This window comes from Diaporthe batatas, assembly GCF_019321695.1.
Source record: "Diaporthe batatas strain CRI 302-4 chromosome Unknown Contig00018, whole genome shotgun sequence".
Taxonomy (NCBI): Eukaryota; Fungi; Ascomycota; class Sordariomycetes; order Diaporthales; family Diaporthaceae; genus Diaporthe; species Diaporthe batatas.
This window is the reverse complement of record NW_025408565.1, coordinates 168,485-182,874: the sequence shown is the minus strand read 5'-3', so window position 1 is coordinate 182,874 and position 14,390 is coordinate 168,485. Positions and strand designations below refer to the sequence as shown.

Below are 14,390 nucleotides of genomic sequence, written 5' to 3'. Positions count from 1 at the left end.
TTGGGAAGGTCGCTGTTGAAATTGAGATCTATGATGCTCACGGTCGAGTTGCGGTCTGATGAGGTCCAGGGAGCAGGCGGGTGAGGTCGAGGCCGTTGCCCTCATATAGTCTACTCATTATCTTCACGGGGACCCAGGCGAGTGGCATCAAGCTTCCGATATCAAGTGGACGGCGGGAAGAGTGGCGACCGGCCAGGGTGAGCAGCTCCGCGCCGACCCTCTCCCCAAGCAGTGAGCGCATCGTGAAGCCATGACTGGATGGGACCCGGCCTCCCACCATGAGAGAGGCAGCGGAAATTGCGCTGCCTCGCCAACGCCCTGGCGTGTGAGGATCTGAATCTGGACGATAGATACGACAACGGAACAAACCAAGTCTCAGATAGGCTGGGTATAGGTACTGGTCAGGTACCTCCCCACGGGAAATGACTTTAGCGCTTGCGCCTGAAACCACGACCGTGCCCAAGCTCACCGTTGTCGGTGTTGAATCAAGCCCCGTGCCCTGTTGGCTGACGCGCCGCACACGACACACGATACGAGCTCTGGGCCTTGTTGCTCTTCAAGATAGTGCGTATACTGTGTGGCAATCGCTGTTGGACAACTCAAGGACAATGCTGATAGAGTTTGGCGCGCTTATCTATCTAACCCATTATGGGACTCTACACCCATGTTGGCCAAGTGACAGTTACCTGAATCGGTAATCACAACCGGGAAAGCGGTCACCTCGAGCACTATGCCTTGGATGTAAGAGTCCCCTGGTAACAAGGGTCATATATCTCTATCACTTTATTATATGCACGACAACTTGCATGCAAATATCGACTGTGGAATTTGAAATACTCTGAGAAATTCGCCGGTGATACCAGGGCAAAATGCTATTTCAATTCATGAAATTGCGGGCGCTAGTCAATGAATTGAACCTGCAGTGAACTAGAACATGAGAAAAGGTGTGGAGGATGGGAAGGGAAGGAGGAGAACGGAAGAACCGGAGGTGTGGAGGACTGCGAAGGTGGGAGGATGGGAGGGTGGGAGGGCTAGTAGAGGGGCTTTTGCTCCCACCCAAACAGGGAGGTTGATGGGAGCATTACCAAACCTGAAGTCGCCCAGCTCTGATTGTGCCCGTGGAAGGAGTAATTTCTCCGTTATGCGCCAGTCTGGTGGCTGGTAGTGCTCGGTTCCGCAAATGGCTCGGGCATGTTGATCTCCTAGAACGGAGGCGGCACTGGCGATCGTGGGAGGACGAGGACGGTGTGCGTTGGAAGTAGCACTGACACGGCACACTTGGTGCGGCAGTGTTCATGCCGTGTGCGATCCAGCGGTGGAATCTCGCCCCAGGTGAAGCAAATGAAGTTATCGTGAACTTTGGGTCACAGGGCGCGAGTCACGGCACATGCTGGCCAGTCAGCCGACGTGTAATGGGTAAAGATAGAACCAGATCAGGGATATGCTGCAGCTCCGCCTCAGCCGGATACCGACAACGGATTAAACTAATTTAGCGTCATGTGGCAAGGAGGGCTGGAATCTCGAAGGGCCCAAAGGCCAAGGGCCCAGGGCCAGTGCTGGACATGACAGCCCTGGAATGGTCGATCGATGGCAGCACGGTGGGCGTACTTCTCAGCACACCTATGACAACCTGCGTCTGATGTACGGCAGTAGTGCGGTATGTACGTATGTCAGGTTCAGGTAGGCCAGTCCTTGGCTCGCTGGACCCCAGATGATATCACACCGCACGCAGACTGAGTCTGTGCTTCATTTTTTTTTCTCCTTCCTACCCCAGACTACCGTACACATGCGTATACAATACCGACCTGACTTGCCATGAACGGAATGAACCTAGGTAGGCAGCCATCGTCGACCCACAAGCAGCCACGACATCTGGCATTTGACCGTCCATCCTACCACCAACACCCGCCTGCAGATAAGCACCCGGGAGGGGTGGAGGAGGGGGGGTGTATGTATAAACGTGCCGAGGTCTGTGTCAAGTACCGGCGACTGATCCGACAAAAAACCCGTGAGGGTGGGAGGCGAGAGAAGCAAGAGAACGAGGGAACCAAAGGGACCAACACACACCCTCACACGCTCAATGCAGATGAGGCTGGGCGCCACGCAGATCAGGAACCGACAACGGACGTTGGCACAGTCGAGGCAGATAAGGTTAGTCGGGCTGGCCCGAGCAACTTCTCTCGCCAAGATGCGGGGATGATCACATCGGCCGCGACTGGCCAGGCTCGCTCCCTTATCTCGCAGCCCAACCAGATGCACAGGGTCCGCAGGGTACAGCCATGTCCCGAACGATGTCCGAGCGGGACAGAAAAGAGCCGTGATGGGGAATACGCTGCACAGTACGTGGGCATAGTGCCTGGCTGCGTCAGCTGAGCCTCACCGTGGTGACATGTAAGTCTATGGACTGTATACAACCATGGCGCCGGCAATCTCGATGCCAATCAGCACTCGCGACGTGCTAGTTTTGGGCCTGCTTGAAACGCCTGCCACGATATTGGCCGCTGGCAGCATCCTCCTTGGTTATATCATGTGGTGAATTCGGTGCAGTCGGCATTGGGCGTGGTCGCTGGGCCAAAGTGTAATTTTACCGACGACGGCCGCGTCTGCTCTCAGGTTCTCTATACGAAATAAAAGCATCGTGATCTCTTGCTTGGGCTGGTATACTTTCCTGAGCCATACTCTTCTTTATTCGTTTTATTTCTCTGAACTCATCTCATACTCATCAGTCCTGGCCCTATAATTTTGTTTTCTGTCTGAGATAGATTTAGTATCATGGGTTCTGTGGCACACCCCGACGCAAAACGCGTCGTGATCATCGGGGCTGGCATCGTCGGCGTCAACGTCGCCGACGAGCTTGTTGAACGAGGATGGTCTGACATCACGGTTGTCGAGCAGGGGCCCCTCAGCATGCCGGGAGGATCTACATCACATGCCCCTGGTCTCGTCTTTCAGACCAACCCAGACAGGACCATGACCAATTTCGCCAAGTATACCGTTGAGAAGCTGCTGTCGATCAGCAAGGATGGCCAGAGCTGCTTCAACCAGGTCGGAGGCCTGGAGATCGCAACAACCCCAGAGCGCCTTACAGATTTGAAGAGGAAACACGGGCTGGCCCAGTCGTATGGCGTCGAGGCTCGTGTGATTTCGAAGGAGGAGTGTCTGAAGCTCTACCCGCTTCTCGACAAAGACAAGGTTCTCGGAGGCCTGCACATACCCACTGATGGTCTGGCGCTGGCTGCGCGCGCCGTCCAGCTCCTGATCGAGCGCACAAAAGCAGCTGGCGTGCGCTATCTGGACCTGACTCCCGTGACGGGAATCGAGAGGGCCAACGGCCGCGTCACCGGGGTGACTACATCCACCGGAACGATTCCGGCCGATATCGTCATCTCGTGCGGTGGTTTCTGGGGCGTTGAGCTGGGCGCCATGGTTGGCCTCAGGGTGCCTCTTGTGCCTCTTGCCCACCAGTACGTGAAAACGACATCAGTGCCGGCCTTGAAAGATCGCAACAACCCAGAGAATGGGGCTTCTCTGCCTATCTTGCGATACCAAGACCAAGACCTCTATTACCGTGAGCACGGCGACAAGATCGGAATAGGCTACTACGGCCACAAGCCCATGCCGTTTGTTGCAGCCGATCTGGGTGTCACGACCAAAGAGGTCGATGACAAGAACATGCCTTCTCGCCTTGACTTTACCCCGGAAGATTTTGAGCCGGCGTGGAAGTTGACACAGGAGCTGCTCCCTTCTACCCGGGATGTGGAGATTGGGGACGGCTTCAACGGCCTGTTCTCATTCACGCCCGACGGTGGCTCCCTCGTGGGCCCTCATCCCACCCTGGAGGGCTTTTTCGTCGCCGAGGCCGTCTGGGTGACACACTCTGCTGGTGTGGCACGCGCTGTTGCCGAGGTCCTCACCACCGGCAAATCCACCTACGACCTAGCCTCCGCGGATATCAACCGTTTCGAGGAGGTACAGCTGTCTGATGCTTACGTAGCAGAGACGTCGGCGCAGAACTTTGTCGAGATATATGACATCCTCCACCCACTCCAACCAAAGGAATCCCCCCGTAATCTGCGGACCTCGCCATTCTTCCCCCGCCAGAAGGAACTGGGGGCCTTCTTCCTCGAGGGAGGCGCCTGGGAGAGACCCTACTGGTATGAAGCCAACGCGAAGCTGCTGGAGTCAATCCCACCAGAGTGGAAGGCGCCTGAGCGGGATGCCTGGTCAGCCCGGTACTGGTCACCCATCGCGGCGGCCGAGGCATGGAAGACACGCACATCCGTGGCCATGTACGACATGACGCCCCTCAGGCGGCTCGAGGTGGCCGGGCCGGGCGCCGAGGAGCTCCTGCAGCGGGCCAGCACGGGCGACGTCGGCAAGAAGCCGCTGCCCAAGACGGGGCCGGTCACCTACACGCTCTGGCTCGACGGCGAGGGCGGCGTGAGGTCCGACGTGACCGTGGCGCGCCTCGAGGACGAGCTGTTCCAGGTGGGCTGCAACACGCCCGTCGACACCGTCTACATGAAGGAGGAGGCCCGCAGGCAGACGGCCAGGGACCCGAGCAAGTGGGTCTACGTCAAGGACATCACGGGCTCGACGTGCTGCGTCGGGCTCTGGGGGCCCAAGGCGCGCGACGTCATCACCAAGGTCAGCAGCGACAACTTTGGCACCAAGGCCCTCCGCTACTTCCGGTGCAAGCGCGTGACCATCGCCGGCGTCCCCGTCACGGCCATGCGGCTCTCGTACGTCGGCGAGCTCGGCTGGGAGCTCTACACCTCGGCCGAGCACGGCCTCAGGCTGTGGGACGCCCTCTCCGCGGCCGGCGAGGAGTTCGGCATCGTCGCCGCGGGCCGGCAGGCGTTCAACTCGCTGCGCCTGGAGAAGGGGTACCGGTCGTGGGGCACGGACATGACCACCGAGCACGACCCGTTCGAGGCCGGGGTCGGATTCGCGGTGAAGCTGGACAAGGAGGGCGGTTTTGTGGGCTCTGACGCCCTGCAGGGCCGGTCTGCGGAGACGTCCAAGAAGAGGCTGCGGTGTCTGACTGTTGACGATGGGGCGTCGGTTGTCCTGGGCAAGGAGCCGGTCTTCCATGCCGGCAGCGACAAGGCTGTTGGGTATGTCACTAGTGCTGCGTACGGGTACACTGTCAGGAAGCCTATAGCATATGCATGGCTCCCTGGTTCATTGGGAGAGGGAGAGTCTGTCGAGATTGAGTATTTCGGGCAGCGGATCAAGGCGACCATCACCCCCGAGCCACTGTTTGATCCAAAGATGGAGCGTTTGCGGGGTTAACGGGTTCGGAATGTTCAGTTTAGCGTGCACTTCATGTAATACAATGGGAACAACATGTTTCAGTTCCACCAGAAGTTTGGTCGTAACGTTTCCCAGTCTCTGTGAAATCGGGGCCCGCCTTCGATGTTTGTAGTCGTTCGGCCTCTGGCTGGTGACCAACTGATATGCCTGCGTTGGGGTCATCAAAACGCTGTTATGGGCTTTCCTCTCACGATTACGACGGTCTGTGGTAGCAAACTCTGAATGAACGTGGATAACATGTGGCTGTAGTCCTCAAACTGAGTCAAAACGAGCGTGCTACCGTCTTCCAGCCTCATCCTACTCAATCAAGCCGCGCGAAGCTGTGTCTCACTGGCATTCTATCAACCCCTTCCCCTGTGGCCAACTTGTTGCCTTGCCACCCAACAACCTAATCTGGCTCACATGCCGCCCATCCCTGGGAGCTCAGGAAGCCCTGTAGTGGAAGCAGCGTCAGCTTGGGTCACGATTTTATGTCCTGGTACAGGAAATGGTTGCCACGGAGAGATACTTACAGCCGTCAATGTCCTCGACCACCTGTGACTTCACAGTGCAAGCATTCATCTGTGCGACGCTCTGCGACTTTAGGGGTCTGCCGTTCTCACAGGCCTGGAACATGCAGTTCGAGTCCATGGCTTTCTGGAGGGAATCACCCTTCCACCCAAAGACGTAGTCGGCGTGGGTTCCGTAGCCGTTCAAATTGCCGTTTTTGCCCATGTAACTATTTTTCTGGAATCAGTCTACTTGATCCACTGTCATGAGCATGGATTAAGAGAGTCATATCAATGGACTCACCTCAAAACAAAGGGGTTCGGCGTGCCGCTAGGCCACATGGATGCAAACTTGGATGTATCGTACAACGTTTCGTACGCCAGCTAAATGGCGGTTACCGCTGTATCAAGGCTCCGCATACCTATTATATGCATGGGGATTAGAAACGAAACCACTTACCTGGGGCATGCGAATCGGATGTGACGCAGGACAAGCACCCGCGGGCTGGAAGGCTCCTGTCTGAGTGTCGTACATGCTATGCGCCGTTAGAACCGCCTTGGAGGGCATTATGCTGCCTGACAGAACATCCTTAAACCTAAGAGAAAAGGCGCAGTGACAGGAGTGCTTACTGGTCTTGGTGGTTCGGTGTGTCCACATTCTTCCCATCCCAGCACCTAAGGAAAGAGTATCGGGTTAACGTCCGGTCTCAACATTTGATGCAACTGAAAAGGTGAGGAAGAGCCAGAAACAACGAAAACAGGGGGTACAAACGTGGGGAAGTGGTGGACGGTCATGATGCCAGCAGGGCACGGCTGCGTCGGGAAGACGTCGAGCTCGGGGAACCTCGTCGACTTGTTCTGGAGGCACACGAACTTCAGGCCCTTCTGGCCGTTGAACTTGCCGGAGCTTGTAACTTTCGGGTCGCCCACAGTCATTCTGAATCCCTGGACAGTCCCTCGTCAGCGCGTGCTCAGGGTACTCGAGCCTCTTAGGAGGTTAGCCCTGCAGCAAACCCTTCACTCACTTTCGGGAAGGCTGTGATCTTCTGGTTTCCGTTATTGTAGAAGTCCTGTTGTCTATAGCATTCGGAATCAGCCTTCAAAGAGCCAAAGGAGCAGAATTTTCCCGACTCTGCAACCAGCAGCCCCTACCTAGGTAATTCCATTGATTTATTGGCCAACAACGGGCCATAATTGTTCCCTTAGGGGTAGATAATGCGTCAAAAATCTGCTTACGTATAATACACAGTCATTCCTGGCAAATGTCCTTATTAGCTGATAGTTATGATATTTGGACAGTCCTGCATGTCTGACGTACCGCCATTGATGCCTGCTGGAAGTGCGTCGTTCTCGATGATAGGCACACTTCATGGTTGTTAGCTGATAATTACGAGAAGGTGCAGGTCGTCTGACCGTTTGTAGCTGCCATTTGTAGGATGTTTGAAAAACATTACGGCAGTCCAGTAGTTGGAAAAGTCCTCGGAGAAGGTGCAGGTGGTGCAAGTGCCTGAGATTCGGTAAGTATACGACATCGTCCAAAATAGCAAGGCTCCATCCTCTTACCCTTCTCGCCGATGTCGCCGCTCATCGTGGCGTTGAAAGCGTTGCCTCCAACGATTCTTTATCGTGCATGTCAGTATGGCCCAAAATGATACGGGTATGGCAAGCCGGTTCGGCACAAACGCAGCTCGGGCGCCTTACTGGTGGAGGTGAGACGATGGGGTCTTTCCTGGCTCTACAAGAGGGTCAAGCCGTTGGATACTGACAGTGCCGCATCCGAACCGGAGGGCGGCCTGCCCGCACGAAGCAAGTGCAGATATGAGGGAAATCCACTTCATCGTGGTTAAAAAAGAAGGCGTTTCTGTGACAGATTGACTTGGCCGAAGGGTTCAGGAAGCTGTTAGGTATCGTTGGATTTGAAAGCGATATCGTTGGAGACACAACAGATAGATACCTGCGCCTGGTCGTAGGGGCAAAGTGGGATACTTATCATCATGCCCAGACTTTTCCTCTGGTTCGTGTTGCTCCCCAAGGCGCAGCTGTACCATCCGCTTGATCATTGTCTCTTTTTCCATGGACCAAATCATACCAAACTGCTGGGTATGTGCAGCGCTTGGATAATTTTGGCCCCGTGGGCTTAGGTGGTTCATACGTCGGGAATGATCCCCAAGTAATCTATCATGCATCCAATAACCCAACTGCCGACATGTCGATTTACCCGGCCTTGCTGCATGACTGTCTCTGCCTTCGATTATTTCCTGATTTAGATTCTATGCAAATGAACGGGCACATTTATTGGGTGGCGTATTTGATGCTGGTAGGTGTTAGTCCAGTGGAACGGCTGCTTCCAAGAGAAGAGGAAGGATGGAAGATAATGTATTCTAAGGGGTCAAGGAGTGCCGAGCCTGGTCTTATATACACAGTAGCCTTCGAAGAGAAACACCAAGCCTGGGAGTACTGGGTAAATAAAGGCAGATGCCTTTTGTAGCACAATCACGCGTGGTCATCCAGTCAAGAACGTTTAGTGTATCAGCACGGGTCGATCGCCCAATGCTGGTTCGGGGGCCGAGGAAGTTGGAGGCGGGTCTGGTAATGGATGTATCCGAACAACCGGGCCATCTTGTCTCCTCGCGCGGGACTGGTTTCGGGGAAACGGTCTTCGCCAGGTAAAGCCGGTGGGGTTGATTAGGCGTACGGGAGACACCTTCGACTATCAGGTACAGCGGATGTCAGTTGTTCAAGAATATAAAGAAATCATATACCCCGAGCATTCCATGGGACCTGCTTGGCGCGGTGCCGTCAAGGCACTCAGGAGAAAAAGCGAAGGTCCCCGGGCAGGGAAGGCACATAAATCATTGTGGCGGAATTCTCCAGATGTAGTATGCTCCGGGGTCATGTGTGCAAAGATCCATGACGGCTCATCATAGGCGGTGCAATCTTGATGACCTTAATCGTTTTCGCATTCTTGAGGCAAATTACCAATGTAGGGCACGTGTGTTCCTAGGGTAAATTGAACTTTGATTGAGACATGGTCAAATCATAACTGCCCTGACAGCCGGTTTGCTAGATGAGACTAAACGCCAGCAACTGAGGCTACCCCTCAGCCCTGGAAACCGACGCCCTCCTATCCTTTTCCGTAGAAATGTTAAGCCGGTCCTATTAAAGCTCTTGGGTTGTGCTCGTGTTGCTAAGGAACCTATTATAGTAGGTTTTATAGATGCCAACCAATGCCATCATCGTTGTATCCTTGGAAGACTTGGCTCGAGGCATTATGGGCGTCGGCAGGTAGGCTATAGATACTTTCCATTCTGGAAAATTGATGGTTGCCTTAGTAGATGTTCCAAGTATGAAAACTGGAAGGTTTCAGTTGAGGACTGTTGTCCTCACAGGGCGTCAAATTGCTCCCGCCGTTGACGTAAATAGTCACACAATTGGACACACTATGAAAATTAAAGAGCAAAACACCAAATTCAATTGTCATGGGAATCGTCAGTCATCTGTTGCTAAAGCTATCCGAGATGAAAATGCAGCTGACTGCTGCAAGCCATTGTTCCATTCCCGGTTTTACATCCACCCTTCCATCTTGAATGTATTAGAAGCGAGCCCAGCGATTCCAGTGCTGATGGACGCAGCACCAGGGGTAAATTTTGGGTGTCAATGGCGAGGGTAGATGAAAGCTATGAGATACAGGTAAAATGTGCAATGTAAAAAAAATCCGCGTCTGTCCTGTCCAGAGTCCGTGCCAGCTGATGTGGTCGTACTCGACGGTAGGTATGCGAGGGTAGGTGACGGCGAGAATCTGCGCGACCGACGATTGCTCACAGATCGACAGGCCTCATCTTGCTGCCTTGTGACTCTGTTCTAAATGTGATGTAAAAGGAAGAACGCGGTAAAGATGGAGAGGAGGACTTGGCTCGAGGCGTCACGGCCACCGACAGGCATTCTGGGGAAGTGGTTGTTGCCTTAACAGGTGCTCTGAGCATGAAGACCGAAAGTCTCTCTCGCGAGGACTGTTGTCCTCGCAGGGCGTCGAATTGCTTCGCCGTTGCTCGTCCAGCCAATGGCCGGGCACGGCGTGGCGGTCTCCGTTCTGTTGCCGGCCCCGAGCGGCCCGCTCCTCCACGTCCATCTCAGTTGATATGTCCAACTGATCCTGTTCGAGTTGCTGCAGGGCGGCCGCGTTCGCAAGGAACTTGTCGAAGTATGTTTTGTAGACACCAACGCCATCCTCGTTGTACCCCTGGAACACGTGGAGGATCCGTCGTTGAAACCTTGCGCGGTCCTTCCTCGAGCCGATCTGGCTGCGGGCCTTGCGCCGGTGGCGCCCGACTCACGGCTTCGAGCGGCCCGCTCCTCCACGTCCAGCTCCGTGTCCGTGGCTATGTCCAGCTGGTCTTGCTCCAGCTGTCGTAGGGCGGCCTCGTTGGCCAGGAACTTGTCATAGTAGGTCTTGTAGACCCCAACTCCGTGGGCATTGAACCCCTGAAAGACGTGGATTAAGCGGCGCTGGAATCTGGCGCGGTCCTTCTTAGACCCGATCTGTGCCCGGTTCTTACGGCGATGTCGAGGCATTGGGGCCTCTGTAGTCACCAGGTGTGCCAGAGACTGGCCGTGATCGTTCCTGAAAACACCGTCATCGTCGATATTCCATTGGTATTTGGGGTCGCAAAACCTTTCGGCGCCCGCCAGCTTCATTTTCTCCCACAGCCACCGGTTGCGGCCGTCTTCGGAGATGCAATTGTGTACGAAGGTAAACATCGCAATGATGTCAACGAGGTGTAGGGGACGCTCAGCTTTGACGCAGCCGACGATGCTCTCATAGCATTCTTGGTGACTCGGCTTAAGGCGCGGGTTGCATGAACGGACCTTGTTCACGTATTCCGCTCGGTACTGGTTAGGTAGCGACAGAGGAACCTGCGCAACAGCCGCCTCCTTCTCGAAGCAGACGGCAGTCTTGTGCCAATTGTATCTGTCTTCGGCCGTGGCCTCTAGTAGATCTGTAGGGTAGAGCGCGGGCCCGGTGGCGAATTGAAGCTTGGTTTGATTCTGATTAGTTGATGGTTCTTCCCTGAGGCGCATGTCCTCCGGTCCCAGCCAGTGCTGGTATGCCACACTTTCGATGCCATCAAGTGACTGCTCCCCGACTGCAATCACTGGAGGCTGGTTTCTGACTGCCGCCATTGCCGGGTGCCATGGATCGTTGTCCATCTTGTCGAAGCAGACGACTGTTTCGTGAAAATTGTAGCGCTCCTCTGCAGATGCCTCCAAGAGGTCTGTCGGAAATAGTGCTGGGCCGGTCGCAAAACGCAAAAAAAACCTGGTTCTGGTTTGTGGGCGGCTCTTCTCTGAGTCGCATGTTTTTTGGTCCCAGCCAGAGCTAGTAGGTGACATTGTGGATTTCATCGAGTGATTGCTGGCCAAGTGCTGAGAAGATCCTCGCGACCTATGTCAAAAGACACTCAAATTGTCTGCAAATGGTTGTTGATGTAAGACTAAGAGTTGCCTAAGGAATAGTACGGGGGAAGCAGCGAAGCTGCAATCCCACATCGCAAGAGGTATGGGGTAGGGAGGCCTTGGGCTGATAAGATAAGCGGGGTGCACGGACCCACTGGTTGGTCCTGCGAGCGATCAGCCCACGGCCCTGACAACTGCTACCACCGGCGGGTGCCACGGATCATTGTTGATTGTCACAGGCCCTTTAGTCTGGCCGTTTGCACGGTCAACTGTGATGTGGTCGGGGCGCAATTTTGATAACCTTGATCATGTACATATTATCAAGGTAAATTGCTTGAAGAACTTGAAGGTGAAATGAACATTAATTGAGACATGGTGTAGATGTGTGATGAGGTGCCGTGAGAGGTCGTGACTAGATGCGCTAATAAAGACTGTCCCTGACCGTTCCTGACCGTCCCTGACAACACCGTCCACAACGTTCCATTCCAAAGTTGGTATCCTAGAACACAGGATTTGTCCGCACCTGCCATCATTAACTTCACCCACCGCCAACGGTTTCGGTCGCGCTCTTAAATTAGTTGCGACTAGGTTGGGGAGGTAAAAGGGTAGCTGCTCCGTTAAGCATCGAATGATGCTTTCATAGCACTCTTAGCTGCTCGAGATGGCGCGGGGAAGCAAACCCTGCTAGGCTGGTATGTAATTCTATTATTAGTGGAAGCCGTCGAGAGAGCTTGCTCCCTCTACAGGGTAGACCATTGGAGGATGCCAGTGATTGACATCGTTTTCGATGTTTGCAGACTGATCAGCCTGTTGACCGGCAGGTTCGCCTGCGGTGTTGTCAGGCCGACGGGCCCGATCTTGAGGTTCCCCCTCGTCTTGGGAATGGTGGCTCGCGGTTGCTCCTTGACGCTTCACTATTCGGTCATGGACCTTCGCGCAAAGCTTGCGCATCTTGCGCTCGGTGGATCGCCTCGCGCTGGACCATTTATAGGCCTTGTGCAGTTCTCGTCGCGAAAATTCGTCGGCTGGCACACCGCACTGCTTGGCAATCGCTACAAGCATACACAGCTTGTCGAAGTCAACATCGGAAAGTCGGCCGAGGTTCCGGTTGGTTTGGATCTCGTCCCAATGACGACCGAAGTCCTGCCTCTCGATAGAGAGGCTCCTTAGGATCTTCTGGGTCTTGGCCCCAATTCGGTCGGGAAGGCGAGGCATTTTCGGTTGTGTTTGGAGAGAAATTGAGATGGTCTTTGACGGTATTTGACCTATAACGACAGCGAAAGTGTGAGCAGGCAGATGTGAGTAGTGATGATGGAAGTGTGTGATGGAGATGGGTGATGAAGATTTAAGGACGGATTGTGTTTGATGGTGGATTGCTTGGTATTTACCTCTGTGGGTGGACTTGGTGATCTTGTTGTTGGGTCTTTCAGCTTGGTTGACTGTTGAAGTCGGTCGTGGATGGTCAGTGCAGCACCGCGAGAGAAGAGGAGAGAACCTACGAGCGCGCGATGGTCAAGATGGCTTGGAGGTTGTTGGGAGGAGGGAGGGTGGTGGCTTGATGGTTGAGAGAGAGAGGTAAAGAGAAGGGGTTGGAAGTTGGAAGTGAAAGAGGGGGGGGGGGTAAGAGAGAAAGGAAAAGGTAGAGAGAGGAAGTGGAATTGAGATTGGGTGGTAGAAGTTGGTCTCAGCAGGTTGGAGCTGCCACGAGCTGCCAGGAGCTCTGGGGCCCTTGACTGGCGATACGAAAAACGCCATGCACATGAAAAGTATTGGGATAACACACGAAGTGGATGACGTTGGCTTGTTCTACAGCTGGGTTTCTTTTGCAGCAGTGGAAAATTCCGCAAGAGAAGTCGGTTCAAAGCAATGCCCATACAGCTCACACTCTAAAGTCTTGGCCGCGACTTTCAGCAATGGCGGCAAAGTTTCTACAGTAGTCAGGCATGTCCGTGACATCGGACCATAGAAAAACCGTCAAGGCGGCAGACGGTTCATTCAAGCCTCGAAGAGATCCCTGTGTTGCAACTAACAGTTGGTCCCAGCAAGACCTTCACAAGGAGGGGCCCAACGTGGGCCAGGGCGCCTTGCACGGCTTTCACCACCGCCAGGTACGCTCCCTCAGCTCCTCGCGGTCCTTCCACGCCACCTCGGGGAACAGCGACAGGTCCTGCCACCGCAGCTTCCTGCCGTCCTTCCAGATGATGGCCTGAAGCCCGCCGAATTTATTCTCCAGGGCCTTGGGCAGCCTCTCCTTGCAGTAGAGCATCCGCACGGCCCGCCGCTGCACGAGGGGCATCCTGTTCTCTTTCAGTATGTAGCGCTCCATCACGTGCATGGTCTCGAAGGACCAGGTGTTGAGCTGGTGCGGCAGCAGGGCCGTCTCGTGGTACAGCTGGCGGCAGACGCCGGACAGCAGGGTGATGGGCTCGGGGTCCGCCGATGAGGTGGGCTTCCGAAGGCGAAGGGTCCGCCGGTCCTCCTTCCAGGGGTCCTGTCTCTTCTCGAGGACCTCGTAGTGAAAGCGGCCCTTGACGGTCTCGGCGGACGCGGGCTGGCCGTCTTTTGTCGTGCGCTGCTTGTGTTGCTGCCACGGGACGAAGAAGATGTGGATCTGCCGGTCTCCGAGGACGTGTCGGTATATCTGGAGCCGCAGTTCAAAGGGGAGTCGGAGCAGTGGGGATGCGAGCCGGTTCAAGTCATATCTGCGATGGAGGTCAGCCGAGCATTCCAATGTTCTCAGGCGGGCGCTTGAGTGTGACGGAGATGGGACTGGACTGGATTTGTGTTTACCGGCGGGCCTCGGGGGATCCTTCCGGGGGGAAGCGGTTGTGCAGGCCATGTCGTAGGCCGTTTCGGAGCTTCCTGTTGTAGGATGAGCATCCCATGTCCCGCTCGCAAGGCGATGTTGATGAGCATGCGGTTGGAGTCGCCTGCTGATGGCAGTTCCATGGTTGAGGGCGACGTTGAATGCGACTCGGCGCTGGCTTGGGGTGACGTCGGAGGCGAGCCGGCAAGTTACGTAATCTCTGTTGACTGCGGAGGTGGCGGGCAATACTTGACTAACAGCTACACCTTGCAGAAACGGACTAACCCGTTAGCTCACCATCTCAGCACAAAAGAGGTACATACCCG

At 55.0% G+C, this 14,390-nt stretch overlaps 4 protein-coding genes across 4 annotated transcripts; 1 reads left to right on the top strand and 3 right to left on the bottom strand.

The window, feature by feature from the left end:
• Window positions 1-2,772: 2,772 nt before the first annotated feature.
• On the top strand, window positions 2,773-5,318 carry KVR01_012288 (uncharacterized protein; the record flags this gene model as incomplete). The annotated part of the gene is made up of 1 exon (XM_044783913.1): window positions 2,773-5,318. The coding sequence occupies one exon, from the start codon at window positions 2,773-2,775 to the stop codon at window positions 5,293-5,295; it is 2,523 nt and encodes an 840-aa protein (XP_044638866.1). The 3' UTR covers window positions 5,296-5,318.
• Window positions 5,319-5,714: 396 nt separating this feature from the next.
• KVR01_012207 (uncharacterized protein) lies at window positions 5,715-7,642 on the bottom strand (the record flags this gene model as incomplete). Its single annotated transcript, XM_044783833.1, has 10 exons — window positions 5,715-5,749; window positions 5,829-6,042; window positions 6,117-6,188; window positions 6,265-6,340; window positions 6,435-6,479; window positions 6,577-6,749; window positions 6,830-6,936; window positions 7,123-7,169; window positions 7,218-7,360; window positions 7,544-7,642. The coding sequence occupies 10 exons, from the start codon at window positions 7,640-7,642 to the stop codon at window positions 5,715-5,717; spliced, it is 1,011 nt and encodes a 336-aa protein (XP_044638785.1).
• Window positions 7,643-11,998: 4,356 nt separating this feature from the next.
• On the bottom strand, window positions 11,999-12,473 carry KVR01_012279 (uncharacterized protein; the record flags this gene model as incomplete). The annotated part of the gene is given in 2 exon segments (XM_044792894.1): window positions 11,999-12,160; window positions 12,174-12,473. 2 exon segments carry the CDS (start codon window positions 12,471-12,473, stop codon window positions 11,999-12,001), a joined length of 462 nt encoding a protein of 153 aa, XP_044638857.1.
• Window positions 12,474-13,353: 880 nt separating this feature from the next.
• KVR01_012230 (uncharacterized protein) lies at window positions 13,354-14,097 on the bottom strand (the record flags this gene model as incomplete). The annotated part of the gene is made up of 2 exons (XM_044785844.1): window positions 13,354-13,899; window positions 14,029-14,097. The coding sequence occupies 2 exons, from the start codon at window positions 14,095-14,097 to the stop codon at window positions 13,354-13,356; spliced, it is 615 nt and encodes a 204-aa protein (XP_044638808.1).
• Between the last annotated feature and the right edge of the window lie 293 nt (window positions 14,098-14,390).